At 49.4% G+C, this 26,778-nt stretch overlaps 1 protein-coding gene and 1 pseudogene across 1 annotated transcript in view; both read right to left on the bottom strand.

The window, feature by feature from the left end:
- Positions 1–26,778, bottom strand: part of CHD5 (chromodomain helicase DNA binding protein 5) — a 60,728-nt gene that overhangs the window by 17,737 nt on the left and 16,213 nt on the right. Inside the window, exons 7-27 of the mRNA XM_066637430.1 lie at positions 25,946–26,069; positions 24,530–24,696; positions 23,970–24,185; positions 22,185–22,391; positions 21,878–22,089; positions 20,558–20,689; positions 18,454–18,565; positions 17,533–17,724; positions 17,220–17,420; positions 15,504–15,641; positions 14,637–14,758; positions 13,856–14,029; positions 13,492–13,633; positions 12,006–12,137; positions 11,149–11,266; positions 9,052–9,176; positions 7,597–7,828; positions 6,519–6,644; positions 5,535–5,707; positions 2,282–2,456; positions 806–898 (exon numbers count right to left, since the gene is read on the bottom strand). Coding sequence (XP_066493527.1) covers positions 806–898; positions 2,282–2,456; positions 5,535–5,707; positions 6,519–6,644; positions 7,597–7,828; positions 9,052–9,176; positions 11,149–11,266; positions 12,006–12,137; positions 13,492–13,633; positions 13,856–14,029; positions 14,637–14,758; positions 15,504–15,641; positions 17,220–17,420; positions 17,533–17,724; positions 18,454–18,565; positions 20,558–20,689; positions 21,878–22,089; positions 22,185–22,391; positions 23,970–24,185; positions 24,530–24,696; positions 25,946–26,069 — 3,313 coding nt within the window. The remainder of the gene's footprint in view (positions 1–805; positions 899–2,281; positions 2,457–5,534; positions 5,708–6,518; positions 6,645–7,596; positions 7,829–9,051; positions 9,177–11,148; positions 11,267–12,005; positions 12,138–13,491; positions 13,634–13,855; positions 14,030–14,636; positions 14,759–15,503; positions 15,642–17,219; positions 17,421–17,532; positions 17,725–18,453; positions 18,566–20,557; positions 20,690–21,877; positions 22,090–22,184; positions 22,392–23,969; positions 24,186–24,529; positions 24,697–25,945; positions 26,070–26,778) is intronic.
- LOC136660861 (5S ribosomal RNA) lies at positions 23,318–23,434 on the bottom strand (annotated as a pseudogene).

Genomic DNA, 26,778 nt, shown 5'->3' with positions numbered 1-26,778 from the left:
GGTAATGGGGAAGTACCAAGAGTTCTAACTGACACTGAGCTGCCAGTTGATGACCACTGAATGACTGCAAACTGGTCCTATGACCAGCCTCTGGGTGAGTACCTGGGTGAGTACCAGGTGAGTACCTGGGTGTCAGGGCTCAATCTTTCATTGAATCTTTAAGTCCTGAAGGGCTCTGGTGGGGTTGGGGGGCACAGCTTAGCCTGTGTGCCACTGGTCAGCTCTGGACAAAGGAAGAAACTGCAAGAAGATTAGTTCTACAGAGGAGGGGAGCACCTATCCCATGGTACCTGTCCCATGTAAAAGCTTCCAGATCACTGGTCCCAGTTACCCGTCTTCACCTGGTGAACTGGGAGCAGTGGGAATCACAAAAGATACAGACAGAAGGTCCCAGCCAGGGTCAACTCCTGGCAGCACGTCCAGGTTGGAGGTCTGCCTGAAAAACTTGAAGAGTGGCTGCCAGTCAGTGCCAGACAGCGTAGATGGGCCAAGGGTCTGACTCTGCGTGACAGTATCATAGGATCAATTCCTGTGGTCCAACTGATGAGTATCACCAGTGGTGCCACTACTCTTGTCTTTTCATTTTTGTTCTTTAGGGTGGTGGTTGCAAAAAGAGAAAGCGGGGGGGGGGGGGGGAGGAAGATTTAACTCCTCTAACTGTTGCATCTAAAGGAGAATTTCAGCATACGCAACTTTGCTTTCCTGCACTTGCAAAAACCATCCTTTGGACACAACTGTCAGAAGAGCCTCCCACAGGATCACTTGTCGGTAGAGGAGGGAAAAAAAATGGACAGCTGAGACTCACTCTGACCTTCCGGCCTCTCCTCAAAATCTTCGTCTTCATCTTCAGAGCCAATGGAGTATTCAGACTGGTTGTCCGACAGCTCGTCCTGCCACTCTGGGGAGGAAGGAGGAGATGACCATGGTCTCCAAAAAAAAAAAAATGGTGCAAGACAGCTGGCCTGCTGTGCCACGACATGAAGCAGAATGGGGTGACAGAGTAGGACCGTACCACTTCAGGTCACAAGTGTGGGTTCATGGAGCACAGCAGGAAAAGACTGAGAATTCTCTGCAAGTTTTTTCATACTCCAGAATGAAGGCAGACACTTGTGGCCTGACGTAAGAAAAGTCCATTCCACAGTTCAGGCCTCTGTCAACTCATGCTGGTACATGTGTAGAGAAGGCCTGGAAGGTCCTTGGCTTGCAGAGACCGTACCGCATTATCAGAGTTGTGAATCCGGTAGTATCGACCAGGTAAGAGGTGTTAGATTTAACTGCCTCACTTACGACAATGACACCATTAACATCTTGTCCGGTTTCATCCTCTTTACTCAGCCCCTCCTCTGGACCACCAGGTGCCCAGACATTTTCACACAATAAGGACTGCAAACTTTTTTTTTCTTTAAGGTTCTGAGGACACTGAACTCTGTGTCAGGCCCCACAGTCTGGTCACAAGACACACAAGCCTGACCTACAGCCCATCAAAATGGTCTGTTCCAAGAGCTCACCTGGGTTGAAAAGGGAGCTATACACCCTCATGTGAAAATACACATGACCAATCTGTAAGGAGGCACCTGCAATGGCCACTGCTCAGCTGCTGAATCTCCATCAATTGGAGGCTCACAACATCCCAAGACTTTTCCATAGCCATTTGGCTTTCACAGAACCGAGAACCATAATGGCCTGGTTTGATACCTGAAAATGCCCAGCCTGTAATTTGTGATTGCAGTGTGAGTCAACTGACCAAAATACAATCACACACACTGCCAGAGTGCATGAGCTAATATAATGTGCCTGAAGAAGAGCTCTCAAAGAACAGACTCGCTTTATTTTAAATATCTGCCCCAAACGCTCACAAATATTAAGCAGTAAGATCATTCTGAACTGAGAGGAGGCAAAGTTGCCCATCTCCAGTTTTTAAGATATGACTGCAATTGTGAAAGCCCAACACTGAACTCACTGAAGACTGCCAGCTTGTTTGCCGCCTCTCTCCCCCCCCCCCCCACTCTGGACTGGAAAAGGAAGAGAGGGGTGGAGCAAAAGAGGAAGTATGGAGGAGAGGAGAGACACTCTAGCCCACCACTCTCTGTCCTATTTTCTCTTTTGTTCCATTCCCTTTAGCAATCCATGGAGCAGAACAAGAGAAGGAATGATGGAGGAGTGACCCCCACCAATTCATCACTTGGTTGGCCTCCTGGATGAGCTGTTCCTCCCCAAGAAGTTCATTTTGTGGGAGGATGAGTATAAGGGTTCACCCAATCCCACGGCAACACAGCCTCACCTTGGTCCTCTTGCGATGCGTCGTTGTAGTTGACCTGCTTACGAACTCGTTTCCCCTTCCCGAGGTTACGGGCCAGATCTTCCTGCTGTTGCTCATAGTGGTGCCTCAGAAGCTTCTCCCAGTAATCGGGGTCCACGTTCTCCTCTTGTTTGATGATTTCACGCTCCACCTCCTCCTGCAACCGTGAGGGAGGACAACAGGGTTGCACCCACAATAGCGCACACCCCAGGGCTCCAAGGAAAATGAAACAGCTCCAATAAGACACTCGGCCCTTCTTCAACTTGGCACATGCCAATGAAGGGAAAGTTATATTCTGTGCCTCATTTGACTGCCCACAAAAGAAATAAACCGGCAAATATTTGCAAAGGTCGATTCAAATCCAAAAGGCACTCCACTCCCATATCTAAAACAGGTTCACTTTGACAATAAGAATAAGAACTATCTACCCTTGGAGGAAGAGAACACTTCCTTGTTTCAGACTGAGTCACTGTTCTGAGTGTCCCTCTGGATTGGAAGGCTAGAACAGTAACTCACCCAGAGTAACAACGGGCAGCTTCCATCAAGGACTGGTAATTCTGCTGTGCCCATCCAACTACACCCATGCAGAGACACTACAGAGTTACTTGCAGTTTGGAAGAAGGCAAGCACAGAGCATGTAATCAAGCAGAGACACATGGGGAAGACAAGTCCTATGGGCTCTCAAGGGCCTTTAAATAGAGAATTTATCCCTCATGGCTCTAGCATGCCTTGGCATAGTTTAAAAATTATCACCACATATCATTTTACTTGCTCTCACTCTTGGAAGAGTCATTAATGGCCCTCCCTTAGCCCCTTCCTTCTCCTGCTCAGTCTGCACTCATCACACTTCTGACACATCAAGGGCCGCCATCCATGTGCTTTCTTCGGCCTCCTGAGGGCTAGAAACTTGGTTATTCTTTTACAAAATAAGATTGTCAGGAAGCCGGATTGAGCACCTCCACTGTGCAACTGTGGAACGCAGCAAGTTCCCAGGAGCACAATGCAGGCAGCATCATGCTATCAGCAGGGAGCAAAATGGTACAGGGCCTCATTCACAGACCAGGCGTTTTAAGATCGCTCAAGCAAACAAGCCAAGTCACATATGCAATGAAAGCCACAGTTCAAGTGCTTGCAGACAGCCACTTCCTTGGCAGCCTGTGGTAAGAGCTGCCAATCTGTGGGTGTATTTGTGCGATGGGAAAGGTGAAAAGGTCCAACAGGTTCACCATGTGTTATGTGCTGCTAGCTGATGGCATGTTCTTTAGTTCTAGCCACAATGATTCGGAATGAGGGCAAGAAGTCTGATCCGGCTCCAGGAAGATGCCACAACCTCAAGTGACACCATGACAAAGCCATCAAAATGAGGGCAATGAGCAAAAACAATAAAATGGAATCCACCAACAGCGGGGAACACAATTTCTGCCAATGGTAAGTTCACGCCTCACTTTAGTGTCTTCGTGCCCTTGCCCACAAAATAGCCAAAGTGTTCCCTCCCAAAAACTTCACATCCTACGAACAGAGAGTGCTGGTTCGTCCATGAAGCCAATTGAGAAAGGCATCTCGGAAACCAGATTGGCAAGGAGGACTGCTCACCTCTGTCCACCCACTCATCTCCACCGCTCGTCCTCCCCCAGTTCCCTGGGTTCAAAAAGCAAAAGGGAAACAGAGCAGAAGGGGAGAGTGGAAGGCCAGAGCGTCAACAGAGGAGGCTTGACCTTGAATGAACTGTAGACAATGATGGACACTTCCCAGAATCCTCTGGGAGCACACAGGGGTTTGAAAGCAAATGTGCAGGGTTTCCTTTGCACACACGTTGAAAGGCCTCTCTGAAGCAGTTGCGTGCCTAGCATGGGGTGGGGCAAATGCCTGTCATGAATAAGTCCATGTTAGGCCTAGGTTGGCATGAGAAGCCTGAACCAAACTAAGAAAGTGTAACTGAGAAGTTGCTAGCAGTTCCCAGCTGCAGGAATGTGGGTAAGAGGAAGGAATGTGTTGTCTTTCCTTTGATGGCCAAGAAGGACAGACAACAAGAATTATGGCCAATTGGAGTGTTTGGCACCTCAGCAGACAGAGAGTCTCTTTAGCAAGGGTGACTGAGTGCAGCTGTGGATCTTCAGTTGGGAGGGGTAAGAACTATGAGGGGTTAGCAACCAGGCCAACTTCAAGAAGGTTCTGTTCATCAAGGGTTCTGATTGGACAGTCTAATAATTATGAAGTCACCTCAGTACTATTAGCATAAAAGCCCATTTGCCCATTGGGCAAAAAGGCGGGATATAAATTAATAAAATAATAAAAATAATAATAAAAGGTATAATAATGAGTTCCCGGGGGGAGTGTGTGTGTTCCCTCTTGGACAGCGAGTTGGGTGCAACGTCCTGCACGCGCATAAGCTCCATTGTCCATCATGGGCACCTGGCTCCATAGGTAGCCCTGGAGCTAAGAGATCTACAAAGGGTAACTGACCCAGGTGAGAGAGAAGTGTTAATAGAGATAGCCAGCTAGCTTTATTATTTTATTCCTGATATGTTTCCTAGATGTTTATGCCTCTAGCATTTGCTGCCTTATTGTAGAGTGTGTAACCTTATGTACTTAATAAACTAAAATCTCTTTTACTAAGTTATTTCATTGTCTGTTGGGAACAATGGTTCAGAATCCTGCCTAGTCGTTCAGCAAGCTACCAAGTACTCATTGAGGTCTAGTAGCTTGAGGGTTGAGGCTTTATTGAGAAAGAGCTCAGTGCCTGCAAGGGATAGAGTTAAGCCTAGAGGGTCTCAGCGTCCCCGGACTGAGGCGCTGGCACGTACAGGGTGGTGGCAGTACTACCGGGCAAGGGGCCTTGAGGGTTTTAAGGTTCAAAAAACCAAGAACCCTAAGTCTCCAAACCCCCTTCGATTACAACAATGCCCCAGGCACTGGACGCTAGGAAGCCTCTTTGAGGTTCCCAACAGGGGTGGAAACTGTGCTTCCAGTTTGCCAGAAGCACAGTTTATAGCGCCGGGGAACCTCACAGAGGTTTCTCCGGCGTGGGAGGAGGTCGTGCGAGGTCCGTGAGCCTCTGGTGAGTAAGTAGGGGGCGGATATCTGCGCGGGGGGCAGTGATAGCCCGCGGGGGGGGGCGCTTTTAGCTGCCTCGATACACAGAGAGGCAAGGTTCTTTTTTTATTATTAAAAGCAAAGGCAGGGAAATCAATGAACAAAGAAGACCAAAGGAAACCCAGCATGCTGGGCACATTACCACACCGTCCTCTTCTCTCACAACATACTGGGCCACTTTAAAAGAGCTGAGGTACTCGTTCATGTTCTGTATCTCCGTGTCATCAGTGGCGTCCTGGTTGCGGTCCAGGAGCTTGGAGATGGCCGCGTCGTCGTAATGGATCACGCTGCTGTCCTCAACGTCCTTATTTTCCCCTGGGAGGAGGAGAAAATGGAGCCCAGACATCAAAACAGCAGGAAGATAGAACTTCAGTCATGCCCCCTCCCATAGCCTTGCCAAACACACACACTAAATTGGTATTTAGAGGTAGACTGCTGCTGCACGTGGAGGGTCTACCAACAGACATCTCCTTGAAAATGGTTCAGTGCCTTTCAAAACCATCTGATCTAGCAGGTGCAACCACATCACATGTCAGATTAATTCCACGCATATAATTGATGCGTGGGGAGGAGGGTCCCCCCCTTTGTTTTTCCTGTCTTGAATCCACTGCCAATGGATTTGCTCTGGACGACTCTGGGATCTAGCAGGGAAAGAAAAGAAACCTCCTCTCTCCACACTGGGCATAATGATTTTTGTACACTTCTATCATGCCTCCCCCAGCATCTTGCTTTTTTTCTTAAACTCAAAAGCCCCCCCCCCCAACCTTGTGGGCTTTCCTCATGGGGAAGGTGTTCCAGCCTTGGATTATTCTGGTTGCAACTTTCCCAGCTCCAGAACATCCTTTCCAGGACAAGGGAAATAATGACTTAGGGATGTTGCATGGATCAAGCAAATGACCCAGGCCAAGCACTGCAGAATCAGAAGGGAATGGCCACGGGTTTCGAGAGTCCTGGAACACTTCCTGACTGGGGAGGGGGGTGTCCACCAGGGGTTCAGCTCTCCACAACAGGCCACACTTCACCTCCCCTTGCCTTGATGAAAGATTCCCCGGGCATCTTATTCCCACCCAACTCCTGAAGGAAGATGCCAGGGAACCAAGGGAGAAGTCTTGTGTCCTTCACCCACCTGGTGGAGGGGCACCGTGCTTCTTTTTCAGACCCGGCGTCACTGTTCCCCCTTTGGAGGCTGGGGATTCAGCAAAAGGAGTCACAGCCTCAGGCATGCCGATTCGCTGGCCCTGTGACATCATGCCTGGGAGCAAGGAATACAGAAAGTGAGCGGAAAAGCTGCAGGAGCAAAAGGGGACTTGCCAGGGACAGCCCAAGATCTCCCAGCACCAAGTGCCACCTTCAACCTTTACCCAGCAGTCAACATTCTAGCCTACCCTCTTCCCTTCCATTCTGACAGTATAGTCCTCCACTCTCTCCTCATCCCCACTTCCTCTTCTGCTCCATTCTGGCACTCTAGCCCACCACTCCTCTCTCCTCCACACTTCCACTTCTGCCCTGACACTCTAGCCCACTACTCTCCTCTCCTCCCCACTTCCACTTCTGCTCCAGTCTCCTCTCCAGGGAATGGGAGGTGAAGCAATGGTGAAGATGGGTGACCATCACTTCTTCCACAACCTGAAATGACCTCTTCACAGTTGGAATCAAGGATGGGACAGCCCCAGGATGTTCCAATGGTGACTGGTTGGCTGGGAGTCCTACAGACAGGATGACCAGACATCCACATTTTCCAGAACATGTCCTCTTTTTTAACCTCATGTCCTGGAAAGAACTTAAATGTCCTCCTTTTCCCTGTGAGCAGCCCCTGCAGGCAGCACATAGCCTTCTTGTAATTAATAAATTATATGTACTAAATTATATGTAATATGGTTTTAATTTAATAATAAGTAATATAAGTTTAAATTAACCACATGAAATCAATATACAAGTGTTTTTTAGTTTTGATTTTGTCGTGTCCTATGTTTTTCTTGGATGTCCTACATTTTGAGGGGCCTTGTCCTCTTGTGTGGTTATGACATCTGGTCACCCTGCCAAAAGAAGCACTTCCAGGTCAGGTCAACACCAAAGCCCGGCCTAGGTTAGCCAACCCTGATACTTCCAGAGTCAGGTAATAGTCCCCTACTGACCCGATTGTGCTGACAACCTCGAGTCCCATCCTGTTCATGGGGCACCGGACCACCTCCGTGCCATCTCACCCTCAACATCATCCTTGAACAGCTCCTCAGTCCCAAACTTCAGGATGTCATCCAGCTCTTGCTTGGTCATGGAGCCGGACTTGGAGCCAAGGCCTGGCCGCACCACCAGATGCGTCAACATCATCTTCCTCTTAGCCACCTGGGTGATGCGCTCCTCGACCGAGGCCCGTGTCACAAAGCGGTAGATCATGACTTTCTTATTCTGGCCGATTCGGTGGGCTCTGCTGAACGCCTGGAGAGGGAGGGATGGGCAACAAGACACTTCAGGATGGTGGGCAAGGTGAGGGTCTTGCTCCAGACACACCCACCATTGTCTGGGCTCCGACCCCTCACCTAGGAAATCACTGTTTTCAGTGGAAAATCCTCTGCAAAACCAGCCATGGAGCTCCTAGAGGACTCAGCTCAGGCAGCCCACTGGCTGGACCTTGCCATTTGCACTAACCCAAAACGACTCTCCTGGAGAACCTACTCAACACTCCCATCCAGATACACATGGTGAAAAGGTGGGTTTAGAAGAAGGATTTGAAAGAAATAAGGGAGGTGACATCAAGCATGTGATCAGGGGGGGAGTTCTGCGCCAAAGGGGCAGTAAATTGACAGTCATTTGTAGGTAGAGAAGACCATTCGGCAGTTGAGGGTGAACTGGAGAAGCAAAAGTACAAGTATATTCGTGGGGAGTTTTTCCTTGAGTGAATGAGGCCAAGCGGGCTATTAATGAGGACTAGTGACTTGTGGGTTTGCTTGTCATTGGAATAATCCTACCCCCAGTTTGCCAGCTTCCCATCAAGAATCACCCCCCCAATTAAATGACTCACACAGACAGTTACAGACACCCCCACATAACAAACGATTAAAAAAAGGAGGAGGATGTGTGAAGATTCAACTGCCAATCAAATGAACAACAGGAAACAAAATGACAAAACAATGTTTTGTGCTGGCAGGAGGAAGATCACCAGCAGATGGCTTTTGAAGACGCTTCCCACGCAAAACATCTCACAGAGGGAGGGTTAGACAAGAGGAGAAGAAGGAGCAAAACAGGGAGTCTTGCATTTCTAGGAAACATCAGCAGCTCTTTCCAGGGTAGCCCAGGACCTCACCTGAAGGCAACCAGCCAGCCTATTGCCACTTTTCATTTCCTCTTCTGCACTGGTCGCCTCTTCCTTTTCCAGTCCAGGGAATGGGACAAGGAAGAGAAGTGGAGGCAAATGGGTGGACAGATGACCCTGCCTGCAGCGAACATCTCAGTCGGCCTCATGGATGAGCCGGCCCTGGCTCTTCTGGGGTGGGGGGAACGGCGGTCAGTGGTTTTACAGGTCACCTTGGGGCGTTGTACGGGTGAGGAGGAGAGAAGGCATGGGGAACATGAAGGGAGCCGTGGGAGATGGAGGATGCCGAGTGGGTCGTTGGATTATATGGCACGAAAGTGAAGGGGGGAAAAAAAGCTCTAGAATTAACCTGGATGTCATTGTGGGGATTCCAATCAGAATCATAAATTATGACCGTGTCGGCTGTAGCAAGGTTTATGCCCAAACCGCCAGCGCGGGTGGAGAGCAGGAAACAGAACTGCTGAGCCCCAGGAGCTGAGGACGACAAAATCCACAAGGTTGGGGGGCAAGAGGGGGGAGAGACAGAGAGGAGGTTAGTAACGGCACAGTGCGGAGGGGACAGCATTCGGAAGGCACCCAGGCTACAAGGAAAGAGCCCAGCTGGTTAGTGGCAGACAAAGAGGGGATGGGTTCAGGCCAGAGGCAGGTGTACCAAAAACATACAACCCCAGAACCTGTTTCCAGGGCTCACAGACCGCCACAGGGGGTCAGTTTATGTTTGCAGTAGAGGTGGGTTCATTTTAGTTTGGTTTAGGCAAGCAGCCCCTAAACTGTGTGCCAAGAAAGAAATGCCAGTTCGAAGCAAATCAGTTAAACAACAAAAGATGCAAGCCCCACATACCCACTGCAGGAGAGGCTGCCCGCTGTGTCTGTGTATGAGTTACTGCCCTGCCCTTTGTTTTCTTCCAGTCAGCCTCCACCTGAGGCAGGCAATTGGATTATTGACTCACATCTAATGCAAAGATGCAGCAAACTTCCCTTCCCTCACAGCAATGCTGCCCTCAATGTCTATGCATGAGACATTGCCCTGAGCTTTCCTCCTTGCAACCAGTCTCCACTTGCAACCAGCCTCCACACAAGTCATTGCTTCAGGTGTGATTGGGTTGTCCATTCATCAACAAGAATGTGGAATTACCCATCCTTGGAAGAGGCTGCTGCTGGCATCTCTGCATGAGTCACTGTTCTGGGCTCGGCTCCTTCTGGTCAGGAGTCACACTTTGAATACTGACTCATACAGAAGCACAGGAAAGAGGTGGGCTCTGCTGTAGCTAACCTTTGGGGAGTACATCCAGTTTGCATTCAGAATAAATGTGGCTGTTTGATGGATTCAATATAGAGCTCACTTGCTGCTGCTCCCCCTCCCGTTCCTGCAAGGTTTCAAGCAGGAAGCAACTGTGCATAAAATAGGAAATGGACATCACTTAAACAGATGAAGCCTACACCGGCTGCAGAACCTGGGAGGTGGCAGGCAGCCATGGACCCATTCCACTCCACAAGCTGCTGTCATCAAAGCTGAGAAACACAAGGAGGGCTAACCAGACATCAAGGGAAGAAGCTTCCTTGCAGTGAGAAGTTGAAGCTTTGGCCCTTTTAAAAGTTGTAATAAGTATGAAGCTCTAATGGTATTTCAAAGACCATCTTCATGTTTCCCGCTGTTGTTCCCTCTTACAAGAACACACCAGACCAGTGGCATCTCTAGGAGGTGTTGCAGGTGTGGACCACACCATGGGAGGTGACACCAAAAGCTCCAGAGGCCAGGTCTACCCACCTGGTAGAACTGGCCAACTATCAGACTTTTCCTCCATGAAACCAGGTTTTCCCATCTCCATAGCTCAGATTTACTGGGCTTCCTGAGGCTGAGTCCAAGTCTATCCACCTGGGAGACCCTGGCCTCCAGCTTGGCCCAACCTCTATCTTTCACTCTCCATGAGGTCAGGTCTACCTGACAGGAAGGTGAGAGATGACTGGCTCGGCAGATTGGGTGTACCTACAGCTCAGAAGCAGGAGTGATCCATGGGGGTGACACCATGAATTACTGCACTGGGTGACACCAATGCAAGTGACGCCACTGCACCAAACTCGAACTTAAACCATTGATCAGGACAACCAGCACTGTCCGGTAGTCTCCTTCCGAAGAACTGGGGGTGGGGGGTTATTTTCCAGGCCTACTTGGAGATGCAACAGGGGACTGATTATCTGCATGGAAAGGAGGGCTTCTAGCGAGCTATGGACGCTCCCCAAATAGTCTGAAATAATTATTGGACCCTAAAATACCCCACTGATTGCCCCCCACTCTCAGCTCAAGCATCCCTATTGAAACAGCATAATCTGTACAACCACAAAAGGTCCTCGGCCTCACAAACCACCCATAGTTCCTAAGTCCTGTTTCCCCACCACAAGCAAGAGTGCCATTTATATCCTTAGTGGAAAAGCCAAAGCTGGATACCATTAAACCTGTCGATCGCCTCCTGCCTCAGTCCTCCTGTGATCCCACCATCGATCCGCTCGTACTTATACCCCTCGTATTCCAAGAAATCCTCCAGCAAGTCGAGCATTTTGGTCATCTGGCCATCAGGGGAAAAAAAAAAAGGTCTGTGAACAAGCCTGCCAAGATAACACAGAAGTTAAATAACTGCTAAGAGCCCAATTTGCCAGCTCACAGAAGAGACTGCCTGTTGTGTCTCTGTGTAAATTGCTGCTTGCCTCTTTTTCAATCCACCTTTGAGGAGAGCTAGGAACTCCAGCTCATTGCTGCATCATGTATGGCTGAGCTTGGAGCTGGTAGAGGAAGCTTCCCATTGCACCTCTGCATGATTCTCTGCTTCCGATTAAATTCCATTGCGAGCAGTCTCAGCATAGGAAGCAATGCATGGGATTTGTCATTCTCATCCCTGCAGCAGAGACTTGGAACATGTAGTGTCTCTCATCAGCATCGATGGGCAGGGCAGACTGGTGCTTAAGCCCCTGGGGAAATTTCTCACTTGGCCTCCTGAAGAGCCAGGTGCTTCTTCTCAACTCAGAAAACAGTTTCCAAGGTAGCAGCTGAGTGCTTTTGCTGGTGGCCTCATCGCTCTTGCTGTGGGAGGACCCAAAGCTGTGCTCTACCCCAGTCTAAATTCAAACTCAGGACTTTGCAGGTCTCAGCTCTGCCTCTTTGCTCACAGTGAGTTATAAAATTGACTTCCAACTTGGACTGGTCATTTTGCTTCCTGCCCCACCCTCTGCCTCATCTATCATTGCAAGGCTTTGCAGTTTGCCCCCCTTTGGGTCACCTGGTCCAGCCACCCATCTGTGTCTCCCCACCTGAGAGAAGATGAGGACCCGATGGCCTCCATCCCGGAGCTTTCTCAGCATCTTCTGCAGCAGCAGCAGCTTCCCCGATGACTTGACAAGGGAGCTCCCATCATAGGATCCGTTGGACAATACTGGTGCTTCCTGGAGGCATTGCAATGAGAGAGGGCTGGTTTGCTCCTGAGTTGAACTGGTACCCCTGAAAAGCTCTGTGCCCCTGGTGATCCACATGCTCCAGGGTCACCTCAACCCATTCAAAACAAATATTCAGGGTTTGAATATTACAGTGATACCCTTTTACTCCATTGCCCCCTCCCACTGTCAAAATTTAAACCATAACATTGGGGCAACAGAAATTGGTTGTGGCAGAGACTTGGGTTTAATCCCTGGCAGACCCTTGTCTAGAAGCATGGGGAGATGCTGCCAGTCAGTGTCAAGAAGACTGAAAGAGTTGAGCCAAGCCTCAGATCCTGAATGGCAGCTTCCTAAGGGGAGGAGCTAGAGCGTGATAGTGTCTTGCAAACAGATGGTCCAGCTTCAACTGCTGGTAGCCCCTCGAGATGTGGTTGGGATAGAACCTGCTGCGTTGAAGCCCTGGAAAAAGGCTGCCCGTCAGAGTCAGACAATACTGAGCAACCTGGATCAAGGGACTGGAACAACAGAAGACAGTTTTGTGTGTTCATAGCCCAGGGAGAACAGTAGGCCTGGTTCTCAGTGACTGAAGTAACCAGTCTAGGGAGATTGGTTCACTCCCCTTCTTAAAAGTCTCCCCAATCAAGCCTTTCATGCCTCCCCAATCCCCTTTCAAGCCTCCCCAGTCAAGTCTCCCAAATCAAGCCTTGCTGATCATTCATGTGGGGCAAAGTATGGGAATAGTGCTGTAGCTTAGTGAAAAGAGTCCCTGCTTTAATGCTTAAGGACACAGGTTTTATTACTAGGTAAGGCTGGGAAGATCTCCCCCCCCCCCACCATCTGAAATTTTTTATTTGTTTTTAACCTCTTTTATACCACACTTCCTCCAAGGAGTTCAGGGCAGTGTACATGGCTCGTCCCCTCCTTCTGTACTCACAACAACCCTGTGAGGTAGACAAGGCAGAGAGATAGTGACTGGCCCCAGGGCACCCAGGAAGTTACTTCATGGCTGAGTGGGGATTTGAATCTGGATCTTCCAGGTCTGAATCCTACTCCGGAACTACTCCACCATCCTGGCTCGCCAGGAGAGATGCTACCGGTCTGTGATTAAATGCATGCCAGCAGCGCTGGCCCATCTATGAAGCCACCTTATGCAAGTTGCATCAGCAGTAGATTTCAAGAGGCCGAAGGAGGAGGATTTGGGGTGCCATTTAGCCCAAGTCTGCTGCCACAGCTTTCCTCCAAAGTGCCACCAATGTAAGCCACAATGATCCTCCCGCTTGCTTAAGAGGGAAACAGATCACTCTCCCTCATGGCTGTGCTCCTATCGGAGCTTTCCCCCCTTTGCAAATCAAGACACACCCACCACAGCAGCCACAGGGAACAGATATGGGTGATTGCAGCATTTCTTCAGGTCCATCATGATATTGAGGAGTGACACCTGGTTCCCGCCCCCTTTGGAATTCAGGGCCTCAAAGTTCTTGGTCAGGATTAACTTGTAGTATTTCCTGCATGGAGACAGATGGGAAAGAGGATTCAGCAGGCTTCCGGAAGCATTTGGCTTTCTCCAGGAACTTCACCGTACCATTTGCGTAGCACTTTCGGATGGGCTAAAGTACTTTGCAGGCACTGTCTTGGCAATGCTATAAGGCAAGGATCATTCTCCCCATACTGCAGATAGGGAAGACTGAGGCTGAGGGGACAGTAGTTTGCCGAAGGAGAGAACCTACTTCTGCATCTGGCTGAGCTCCACCCGGACAATCAGTTCCGTCTTGGCAGGCATGTTCTTGAAGACATCAGCTTTCAACCTGCGGAGCATGTGAGGCCCCAGGAGGTCATGCAGTTTTTTAATCTGGTCTTCCTTGGAAATGTCGGCAAACTCTTCCAAAAAGCCCTCTAGGTTACTGCAGAAAGAAGAGGCATATGTGGCCAACTGAACCACAAGCAAGTTCGCATGCAGTGGCTCAAGTAATACACCCTCCACCATGTGAGAGGAGGAGAATGCGTTCCCGGTCACTGGTGCTCCAGACCACCACTCTCCTTTTATCCACACTTTCATTCCCCTCTCCCTTTTTGAATCCCTCAGACATTCTAGCCTACCACTCTTGTCTCCTCCACACTTCCTTTTCCACTCCTCTCTCCCTTTTTGAATCCCATAGACACTCTAGCCCACCACACTCCACTCCCTCTTGCTTTCTGAATCCCACAGACGCTCTAGCCCATCACTCTCCTCTCCACTCACTCTTGTTTTTGAATCCCACAGATGCTGTAGCCCACCTCTCCCCCCTCTTCCACACTGTTCCCTCCTTCCTTTTCAAATCCAGGAAGCAGGAAGAGGAGAAGCAGCCGTGGCAAGCAGTAACCTGAAGCAACTGCTTTAGAAAGCCTCAGAGAAAGGCTAACCCCAATTTCTCCTTAATCCTTAACCAGATTTTCCTGTCCTGGGGCAATATGGAGCATGCATGATGCAAATTTATGCAAATAATTCAAAGTACTATATGCAATACTCACTTGAACCTCTCTGGGGTGAGGAAGTTGAGCAGGTGGAAAAGCTCCTCCAGGTTGTTCTGGAGGGGTGTCCCGGTCAGTAGAAGCTTATAGTCAATCTTGTAGCTGTTAAGTACCCTAAAGAACTTTTTTTGGAGGGGGGAGAGAGGAAAAAGGATGTTTGGTTTACCAAGAGCTGATCCCAGGCAGCTCTGGTCAGCCCAGTGCCCAAGGACACCGCTCTTCAGATCACCACACAAAGTCACCAGCTGCTCATCCTACCAGCCACTGACTATGTGGTGAATATGTGAAGCTGGGATAATGTATTGTTTTGCCCCAGTGTGCCCGAAGGATGAAGTGGTACCTTCCTACAAGGCCAGCCCAACCATGAGACCAACTGAGGCAGTTGCTTCAGGCAGTGGACTGGCGGGGGGGGGACACCACCAGAGATGAGCTAGACCATCTGCTCACTCACCTATATTGCTTCCCTACTTTTGCTGTCTGAATTGAAAAAGGAAGAGAAGGACAGCACAAAAGAGTAAGTATGGAGGAGAAAAGTAGTGGGCTAGAGTGTCATGGTAAGGAACAGGAAGTATGGACAAAAGGAGATGCTCTAGCCCACCACTCTCCTCTCTCCACACTTCTGCTCCATCCCCCTCTTCCTTCTCCATTCCAGGGAGTGGGAAGAGGTGGTGCATTGCTAGATAAGGTGGGGTGACATTTGGCACTCCACCTCAGGTGCCAGCTGGTCTTGGGTCAGACCTTGCCTTCATGTCTCCAGTTTTGATTCAGAAAGACGGTTTGCCTCCCATACAGAAGCCTGCAAAAAGCATCACACTCACTCCATGCCTGTTCCATCCTCCGCCTGCCCACCCCGAAAGGGGCACCTACTTTGGACTGGTTGTTTTTCAGCCTGTGGGCTTCATCCACCACCAGACATGCCCACTCGATTGATCCAAGGACGACCTGATCGATTGTGATGAGCTCATAGGAGGTCAGCAGGACATGGAATTTGATCTGAGCTTCTTTCTAGAGGAAACAGGGAAAGAGAGACCAAGAGGGAGAGAGAAGGAGGGAGAGCAAGACCATTACTGAGCTTTGGTGCCATGCCAAGAAGGGACTATATATATATATTGCATTCCTATTTGCAGCACAGAGCACCAGGGCTATGAATTAAAGCTGCAGAAGATAAATACCTCCCCCACCCCATCACCTCAAAGTACTGACACAAATTTTTAAAAAGTTGAAGAAATTTTTTCCACTGGAACCTGACTCATACAACTGCTAGGTTTATAAACAGTATGAGATGCTACATGGGGGGGGGATGCATCTACAAGCATCTCGTATTTTCTCCTGCAGGTGAACCAGATTTACTGGGGTGGGGGGCAGCCACAACAACCATCGCTTCCAGAAACTCCAACCAGATTTTTCCAATGACCCCATGAGCCCAAAGCATCTGGCCACAGTGAGGCTGGCCGGTGTGCCTCTCCTCCCCATTCGCTTCCAAGGAACTTCCATTTTACACCAGAGGAGTTTCCTAGTTAGGGTTCAGAAAGGAAGGCAAGGGAGAGGTACAGAGAAATGGTCCAAGTCAGCCCGACACCGCACAACGCCTGAGGCTGGAAGGGTTGAGGACATGCAGGCACCTGCATGCAAAGTTAGCCTACAAATGAGCCCCAATGAGACTATGGGTTCACAGCAGCCTTTTAAGGATTGCAGTTTGGCCCGTCTACCTCATGGGTCACAAAGTTAGACCTCATGGGTCTACCTCATGGAGCCACAAAGTGCCGGTGGCAGCCACCCTCCTCATACTTCGCTTCCTTCCATCCTTCAAAAAGACAGGGAGAGTTGAGAAAGGAAGAGATGTCACTCTAGGAGACTAGTCACCACTCCTCTGGCCACTTCCCCTCTCCCTTCCCCACTAGACCTACTTTTTGAGAGGGTAAAACAGTCTGGGGGAGGGAGGCTGTCAGAGGAGGAGGAGAAGCAAGTGGGTTAACTGGGGGGTGGGCAATCAGGGATGGCAAGAGTGATCTTGGGGTGGCAGAAGCAATCTGGGAGACTTAGCAGATGGAAGAAGCTTTTGGGTGTGGGGATGATCCAGAAGCCTTGAAGGGAACAGAGATGAGGTAGTAGGAAAAGGGGTCTTAGGGGAGTTGAAGGAGTATTCTCAAACACACAACACCCCAGCCCTGCTGAACAAGCTACCCCACACTGAACCATAAGACACTCTTGCAAGATGGTTATCTCAGTGCAACTCTTACAACTTCTGCAGTATGGGTAGAAGTATTTTGCCCATATTGCAGGTGGGTAATACCGAGAGGGAGCAGCTTGCCAAAGGCCATCTTATGAGTTTGTGGCAGAGATCAGATCTTAACTGGGAGTTGCGGTTTAATCTCTTAGCCACGATATTATGCCAACTCTCTAACTGCTCAAAAACTGCCCCAGACCCTCTCAAAAACTGTCTTGGGCACCCAAGTTAGTGGGGGAAAGGCGGGATAAAAAGACAATAAAACGAACACAATCATTTCCACTATTTGCACAGGGATGGAGTTCCCCCGTGCCTTCCCGCCTCCCTCCCAAACTCTGCCATCAAGTGGCGCTTACTTTCATCCGAAAAACCTTCTTCCCACTCCGGATGGCGTTGTCCTCAAAGGAGAATTCATTCTCACGGATCACAGAGCGGCTTTCCTTGTCTCCTGTGTACGTCACCACGTAAAAGTCCGGCGCCCACATCTCAAATTCCCTCTCCCAGTTGATAATGGTGGAGAGGGGAGCACTGACCAGGTAGGGACCTTTGGAGTGACCCTGCTTGCAGAAACGGGGAAGGGGAGGAGAAGGCACATCTCCTATCAGCCTGCCACTCATGCAGGATGCTGGGTAAGTTAACGATGGCTCAAGGCTCCACCGGAAGGCCTACCTCTTTGTACAGGGAATAAAGGAACACAATAGTCTGGACAGTCTTGCCAAGGCCCATCTCATCTGCGAGGATCGTGTCCGTCCCCTGTGCCCAGGAGAACCTCAACCAGTTGAGCCCCTCCAGCTGGTAGGGATGCAGAGTTCCCCCGGTTGTATCGATGTACCATGGCTGTTTGTCAAATTTCACAGTTGGCTGGGGATGAATGGACAGACAGAGAGCCATTATTAAAGCAGTCAGCCAACCAAAGATATTTTTGTTTGATTTATCAGTTTGTTTATCTTATTTTTTAAAATTAGCAAATCAAGTAATGACACCCAGGAAGGTCAGTTGGTTCAAAACAAAAGTGTTTTGGAGAGATCAGGTCGTAGACGCTCGCACCCCCAGGACGCTGCTGCAGGGACTGTTGAGTGCATCCCAGTCCCTGAAGCCCCCCTGAGCGATCCCCAGGATCGCGTCGCTGACTTCCCCTTGCTGCCTCCCTCCCCTCCCCTCCAAGGACCCACTGCGGTCTTCAAACTCCCTGAGAGTTTGGAAACCACAGCCTTAGCCCAATGGCTCCCAAACCTTTTTGACTGGTGGCTCTTTTGACTTACTGGGTCATTGGCCGCAGCTCTCCATTGGGTCTACAATCCTATACACTATATAGGGTGGAAAGTTTTTCACAAGGATTCCATGGCTCCCTTGGCTGGTTTCTGTGGCTCCTCAGGGAGCCACAGCTCACAGTTTGGGAACCACTGCCTTAGTCCAAGACACAGGTTCCATAAGAGCAGACACCTTCTCCCATACGAACCCACCTGCCAGATCAGGATTTGCTCAAGATACAGGGCACAGAATTCTATTTTTTTTACTCTGATGCAGCAGGCACAAATCCTTGGCCCAGATGCTCTTCCCCAGCTGCTTCTGGCCCGATCCCAAACTTACGTCCACCATAGGCGACTCTGGTGGCTTTTCCAGTTTATCGTCATTCATTTTCTTCCCTTTCTTGCTCAGCCTTTTGGGAGCCTGGCCGGCATCCTCTCCCAACATCAACTCCCTGCAAGGGATTGAATGAACATAAGACACAGAAAGAGAAAGTGAGGATAACATAGAATTTGAGGCGCTGCCGTATACTGAGTCTGGCCATTGGTTCACCAGGCTTGACTCGGGCTGGCAGCAACTCTCCAACATCTCAAGAAGAGGTAACTGACAATGCTAGAGACAGAACAGGGACTTTCTACATTCAAACACATGCACTGTCCCAATGAACTATGGGCATGGTCAAGTGCTACTCACCCACCCCCAAGATGGGGCACAGCTTGAATACTCCCTAATACTACCAGAAGTCACAATTGTAAGTTAAAGTTGTTAATATTATATTGACTCTATATAAATCTATTCACTCAGCACATAATTAGTATGTGGAATTAACTGCCACAAGATGCAGCTGCTCCCTGCTTCTTGCCAAACTTGTTCAGCCCCCGAGTGGTTCCCCTGACCTTGTCCATCCCCACCGTCAATGGTATTCTGCACAACATCTCAAGATTTGATTTTATTCATTTGGGCTTGAATTGAGCCAGGGGTTTCTTATCTCATTAAGGAACTTTGTTCAGGCAGACACTGTAGTATAGGGATGTAAATGATCGCTGCTCTTATCCCATGGCTTTAGCTTGACGTACCCACCATGACTTTCGTGTCCCACGGTAATCTGGTTCATTCACTCACAGGTCTAGATAAATGTTTCTCAAACTCAGTTGGGACCCACTTGGTGGGTCACGAGCCAATTTCAGGTGGGCCCCAATTCATTTCAATGTTTATTTTATTTTTAATATATTAGACTTGATGCTCCCATGGTATGTGACTGCATTTGGGGAAATACTACAAATCTGCACTTTTAACAGGTTACTATATATGTTTTTCACAATGATAGTCAATGGGTAAGTGCAGACAGGATTGCAGCCTTTGGAATGTTTGGGAATTTTTTTTTTTTTTAACAGACTAGCAACTGCTTGGGAAGGTTAGGAGGGTTCTTTCTTATTTTAAATAAACGTTTAAACATACTTATTGTAAACTTTTAATTTACTTTAATTAATGTATTCAATTTTGTCGTGTGGGGGGGTTTAAAAATTTTCCTGCTTGATGATGTCACTTCCAGCCATGACATCACTTCCAGGTTAATGACATCACTTCTGGTGGGTCCTGACATTCTAAAAAGTGGGTCCTGGTGCTAAAAAGTACCACTGGTCTAGATCCATCTTAGAGCAAATACTATGGACTTGAGTGCTGGCGGTACAAGTGTACCTCTGGCGCTGGGTGTCACAAATGTGTGTAAAGCACATTTGTGGCACCCAGGGAGGAGGGAGCACTGGTGCTGGGCCTCAGTGCCAGGAGGACAACAACAAGTAGCACAGCCAGGCAGCAATGCAGCTTTCTGGAGGGGGAGGGTTCTGGGGTGGGGGGAGGGCCAGGGAGGGTAGAACGGGGGAGGGACCAGCCCAGGAGGGAGCAGGACTGGCAGAGGCCTCCTCCATTGGATACTATGCCCCACATTGGGCTGCAAAGCCCAACATGGGGCTTCTCAAGTCTGTGCCAACAAAATAGCTGGCACAGACTCAAGTAGCCCCATTTGTCCCCTTCCCCAAGGATACCTCCAGCAGCCTCCCTGCCCCCACTGGATAGAGCAGCAGCCATTCTGGCTCCTCTGTAACTGGTATGGCACCAGGGAGGATAGAATTGGGCCACCCATGAGCTCTAATAAAAAACCATTGTTTCTATCTTAACAATACTTGAGCGTATGATCTCAGCAGGACCAAGGCAAGGCTGCTTCAGTCACCATGAAGCATCACTGCACCTTAAAAACACCCATAACTCTTCCGCTCCATAGCCCTCTTTTTACATTTGTTTTCCTCTTTCTCTGTAGATATCTGCTTATCGAGGGTTTCATTTCACACTCCTGTCAAAGCAGACAGCAGTCCACAGAAGCTTTGCTGAAATGAACTGGCGAGGCTTTACGGTGCCACAAGGTTCTGCATCATTTTGGCATCCCAACCTGTGATTCCAGTAGAGCTGCTTGAAGTTCTCATAATAGGGGATGTCAATGTCATCAATCTCCCAGGTGCACTGGTCGTAGGGCAGGTCCTTCCACTTGATCAAGTAATGGACATCACCCTTCTTGTCAAAGCTGGGAGGCAGAAGAAGGGGGCAAGTTTATCATGGCTGGGCCACAAAGTGATTATTGCATGCACAGAGTTCCTTGCAGCTCAGCTCCGCTTGGTGAGTGCCAGTGCCGCAGGCAACCCCTATTGTGAAGCAAGTGTGGGAGGGCACATTTGGGGGGGGGGTCCTTAAAAGTGGCAGAGTTACACGGATCTGACCCATAAGTACTCAGATCTGTTCTAGTGCTTCTCAGCAAGACATCAAGCAAGAGAGAAGGCTGTTGCTCTCTTGAAACTGGTATTCAGGTATACCAAGTCTGAACCTGGAGGTTCCATTTTGCTCTTGCAATAAGAAGTTGGTCAACCAACTTCTGGCTGATCAAGTTATTGGTTGACCAATAAGAAGTTATTGGTTGACCAACACCGGTTGACCAATACTGGTGGACAAATCAATTTCTTCTACTTCTTTTAGGAGTGGCCACCACCACATTTTGCGGTAGCAAGCCCAGGGAGGCTCCCAAATTCCTCCCTTGCCAAAATTCACAGGAGAACACATGATTCCGGACCCCTTCCACTCCCCAGCAGATGGAATTTTGATAAAATATGGACACATCTCTAGGATCATGTGGCTCCTGAATATGTTTGCGGGGGTGGGGGATGCATTTTAAATGCATATTTTGTGACAGATTGAGACACCAGCTGTTCCGCGAGGAAAAACATGAAAATGCTTGGGGGAAAAAATATTTCATTAAATACAGGTTGCATGTCTGCATGTGACAGAAGTGCTGGCAAGGTGTCATAGTTGGGGCATTGGCCCTGAGCCAGAAAATCCGAATCCAATATCTACTCAGCCATAAAACTTACTGAGAAAGCCTGGCCCAGTCGCTATCTTTCAGTCTAGCCTGCCTCACAGGGTTTTTGGGAGGATAAAAATGGATTGGTGAAGAACCTCCTGACCTCATTGGAAGAAAGGCAGGTTATAACTTTGAAAGAAAGAATCAGGTACTTAGTAGAAGAGGGTGAGGTGGAATTCAGCAGAAGCAATGTGCAAATTTGAGGCAACAGAGACAGAATCATGGAGTTGGGAGGGACCTACAAGGTCATCCAATCCAACCCCCTGCCAGTGCAGGCTGACCACAACGACAACATCCCTGGTAGGTGACTCAACTTCAAGACCTCCAACAAAGGGGGTTGTTCTATCCCAAAGTCCCCACCTGTGATTGAGGATCCGATGAATCATCATCCACTCGGGTTTGATACCGTAGCGGTAATATTTTTCCTCCATCTTGGCATAGTGGGGGTCTTTGCTCTTCCGCTTCTCACTCTTGCTGTCCTCGTCGCCCGAGCCGTAGTCAAAAGCCGGCGGGTCGTCCATGTCATTCTTTCTTTGGTAGTTGCGGTACATCACAGTGTGGTACAGCTCCAGCTGGAAATACAGTCAAGCCCTCAGCTCTCACACAGTCCCGCGAGGTCTTCCTCACCCGGGCAAGGTCTGCAGAGACCACCCCCCATCTCGCTTACCTGAAGTTCCGTGATCCACGAGCAGTGCCAGTAGGAAAGGCCTGCCCATTTCACAAAAAATTCTCGCTCGGGGATCCCTTCCAGGGGCTTTGGGGGAGGCATTGCCAGCTCGGGGCCTGCCGGGGGCAAGGCTGTTGCCAGCGGGGGTGGAGGCTCCTGCCATGTCCAATGGAGGATCCTCTGCACCTTTCCTTTCAGTGGTGGGCACTGCAGACAGAGGAGGACAGAAAGATACACACAACCCCAGGGTTCAGGGCTGGACTAGCAAGAACCTCCTGCTTCCCTAACACACTAGGCAGGAGAGATTTTTTTATTCACGTACCTAAGGAGGTACGTGGGGCGGCGGCAAGAAACAGGGCCTTCTCAGTAGTGGCACCAACGTTATGGAACTCCCTTCCCCTTGACTTGAGAATGGCTCCTTCTCTTGAGACTTTTCGGCGAGGCCTGAAGACCCTTTTTGTTTAAACAAGCCTTCTGAGTTCATGGCCTTTTTAACATCTTTTTTACATCTTTTAGTATTTTTACAGGCCTGATTCCTCTATGATCTGCTGCTTTTTGCTCTTTTTATCTGACTTTTTATCTTACTGTTTTTATGGTATCTGTTAACGTGTTTTAATATGTTTTTTTATCTGTTGTTAAATTATGTTTTAATCTGTTTTTAACATGTTGTAAGCCGCCCTGGGTCCCTTTTAGGGAGAAGGGCAGGATATAAATAAAGTTTTTTTATTATTATTATTATTATTATTATTATTATTATTCTGTACTGCCCTTTCACTAAGGAACTTCATGGCTGAGCGGAAATTTGAACCTGGATCTTCCAGATTGAAGTCCGACTCCCAAACCACTACACCATAAATAATTTTCAAAGAGAATACACTCCGGGGAGCAGAGAAAATGAGCCCTTTGGGGGTCACAGAGGGGAGGCCTTGACGTTCTCTCTGATGTCCCCCATTCTATGGCATGCCCCCTTCCCACGACACCCTCCCCAAAACATTGGCTCTTAGAGGGACTGGGAATGAAACTGCTTTTACAGCTCCTCTCTGAGGAAGCAGGCTTGCACTGAAGCTGACTGCTCTTCCATCTAGCACGGTGTTGCTGGTTGGCAACCTTCAGTCTCGAAAGACTATGGTATAAGCCTACAGCACCCCGTATTCCCAGGCGGTCTCCCATCCAAGTACTAACCAGGCCTGACCCTGCTTAGCTTCCGAGATCAGACGAGATCAGGCACATGCAGGGTAACAGTTGTTGGCTCCAGCGTTTTTTCCAGGCCTGTTTTGGAGATGTCAGGGATTGAACCCGGGGACTTGTGCATGCAAAACGAGTGCCCTCCAGATACCTCCTCCACATTTGGAACTCACTGGAAGCCCAAGATCACATCAGATAAGTCCCAAGAGGGGTATTGCTGGGGAAGGTTGAAGTTTCCAATGTCCCCAGGGCAGCAGAGGAAGGATGTTTGTGATAGCAGCACCACCACCCCTAGCTCCCACAAAAACACTGGATGTGGCCTCTTGCAAGATGAGGTGGGGGAGCAACCAGCTTTTGGAGAAGGACCTACAGTTGCTTCAGTCCCACCTCCAATGTAACGAGCTGCCCACCGCCATCACAGGAAGGTGGCCACGAGATACAAGTATCTTGTGGCCTCGTGTGTGCCCCCTGAGGCATCTGGTGGGCCACTGTGGGACAGAGGAAGCTGGACTAGATGGGGCTTTGACCTGATCCAGCGGGGCTCTTATGTTCTTATGTTCACAGGGAACAGATGGCACGAGGAAGCCTGGTAACACTCACTGTACAACGCGGGCACAGCCATTCACCATTTGGGATCTCGGGCAGTGGTGGATTCAGGCAGTGCAGGTGATACGAGGATGGGCAGGTGTCACAGCAAAGGAGCTCCCCGCCGTCCTTGCAGACCCGACAAAACTCCATATGATCATCCTCCTCCTCACCAATCTCTTCTTCCTCGTCCTCCTCATCTTTCGGCTCCCATTGGATGCCTTCCTTCTCCTGATAGGAAAAGAAGACAGAGGCTAATGGGTTCTGAGCTGTCTGTGACAGATCAGGAGAGAGAGCTTGGGGTGATGGTGGACACCTCAATGAAAGTGTCGACCCAACGTGCGGCGATGGCAAAGAAGGCTAATTCTTTGCTTGGGATCATTAGAAAAGATATTGAGAATAAAATGGCTAATATTATACTGCCATTGTAAAATCAATGCTAAGGCCACACCTGGAGTATTGCGTCCAGGAACACCAAAGCTCTTCCTCTGCTCAACCTGGAGCCCAAGAAGGCTGGCAACCTTGCACCCTTGTTGCCCAAACCTAGCCGACGTTTAACCACCAAACCTCCTTACGCAGTGTGGGCAGCTCCATTTGCCCTCTGGTGCTTTCTCCAGCTCTGGGTCCAGGCAGACGAGATGGTAGGCCCGGGGGCACGTGTCGCAGAGAATTATCTCCCCTCCCTGCTGGCACACCTCACAGTAATCCTGGTGGTCTGTCTCGTATCCGTCGCCTTCCTCGGCTGGAAGAGAAAGCCGGGACAAGGAATGATCATTCTGAATGGGGAAACAGAATAGAATTTATCTTCTGAAAAGGGTATATGAGGGCAAGTTTTCAAACTGGAGGTTCCCTATGGAGCTGATCAGGGGTTCCTTACTGAGAAGATCGGAAATGGCAGACAAGAGTTTCTGAAAGGCATCTCAAGAGCATAAGAAAAGCCTTGCTGGGTCAGAAATACCTATTTCAGCTCTGCTATGTGTTCCCAGAGGTAGACTGCCACTAAACCTGGAGGTTCTCTGCAGCCTCTTCTACGGGTTTGTCTAATCCCCTTTGAAAGTCATCTCAGATTTTCCTTGTGCTTGTCCTCAGTTCTGTTTCAACGCCATTTTCCACACCCTCCTGTGCATGAAGGAAGTTCGGTGGATCTCAGGACTCAAGGGGACAGAGACACTTGATGCTGGTGGGGGCCAGGGCAAGTGACCTCACCCAGTTCCTAAACATTGGGACTAAGGCCATTAATCTGTGAAGCGTGTGTGAGCCTGGGCAGCACTAGGAAAGTCATGTGGGCAAGGCCACGATCCATCTGTTGCCCAGAGCCAGACCTGGAGGTTTTTATAGTCCACCCCAGTGAGGGGAATCAATCCACTGCCTGGTGGGTGGAATTATGCTGCAGCCTGAGAGGGTCATGCAACTGTCCCTGCCTCCTTCCATCAGATTGAAGTGATGGAAAGAGCAGACCACTAACGAAGAGACTATTTCTAGTCCTGGCTACTTCTGACATCCCGTAGACCACCTTGCTTCCTTCCTTCCACTTCCTGGTCCCTGCTATTTGAAAAGGCAAGGAGATGGGAAAGGGAAGGAGAAAGTGGGGAGAGGACCCACAGGCAGCAGCCTAGAAAGGCTCTTCTCCACACTTCCTCTCTTCTACCTCTACCTTTTCCAGTGGCACTGGGAGGAGAGTGATGACAGCAGAAGCTCCTTCATCACACCATCACCACCACCAAGAAATAAGCTAACCTCCTACCCACCCCAATCTGTCACTAGTGCTCATTAGACATCCAGTCTACAGAATTTAGCATTCCCTGGCTTAAAATGAGAGAAAGGTCACTTTATTCTGACCATGAGTCCAGCAAGGCCACAGCTGTCTGCTTCTGCCCCCAGCAGCAAAGCCCTTGCCCAGATTCAATCCTAGGCAGCAACTCCAAGGAAAGCCCTCACCACCACCACCACACACACAAAATCACCCCATAAGAAGCAGGATTAGAACTCACTTCTCTTCTTCTTCTTCCTCCTTTTGCCTCTCTTGCCCAGGCCAGCAGAGGACTCAGAGCGCACGGAGGAGCTGTTGATGCTGGCGCTGTCCAGGTCAGACTCCTCCCTTTCTTCCTCCTCGCTCTGCAAGGGAAGACAAACTGCAAGTGGTCACCACTGGTGCTTCAGATGCAACTTCTGGCTTCCCTCTGCCCACCCACCCCCTGCCACTCTCACAATAAGGCCAGTCACAGAATGCCCAGAGCTTTCTAACCCTTGAGGAAAGACATGAGCCCTTCTGGATCAGATCCATCTCCTCCAGAGGCCCATTTTCCACTATGACCAACCAGCTTGCTACTTATTTTGCACCAACAGCATTTGTGGCACTTTTCACAGTGGGAAAAAACAAGTCTTTGCCCCGAGGGGCTTACAATACAGAAACACAGGAAGCTGCTATATGCAGAGTCAGATCCTCCAACCACTTAGGTCAGTATTTTCAACACTGGTTGGAGGCAGCTCTCTAGAGTTTTGAGCAGGAGTCTTTCCCAGTCCTTCCTGAAGATGCAATAGGGGTTAAACCAAGCATCTTCGGCACTCTGTCCAGATACTGACACAAGGGGAACAACAGAAGGAGGGGAGAAGGTTGGGAGGGAACCACATGTGAGGCTCAGGGACTCAAGTCTGGTGCCTACAAGAAACCCACATGCAGGGTTTCAATGTGATGATCATCCCCTATTGATTGTTCCAAGAATTCACAGGTAGGCTGCTTGTGGATTCAGAGGTACTAATAAGCTATCCTGCTAGACCCCTCTCCTTTGCAAAATGTTCAAAATGGAATTTGACTTAAGAAACT

Source organism: Tiliqua scincoides, chromosome 9 (genome assembly GCF_035046505.1).
Source record: "Tiliqua scincoides isolate rTilSci1 chromosome 9, rTilSci1.hap2, whole genome shotgun sequence".
Lineage (NCBI taxonomy): Eukaryota > Metazoa > Chordata > Lepidosauria > Squamata > Scincidae > Tiliqua > Tiliqua scincoides.
The sequence above is the reverse complement of the archived record's forward strand: the minus strand, read 5'-3'. Positions and strand labels throughout refer to the sequence as shown.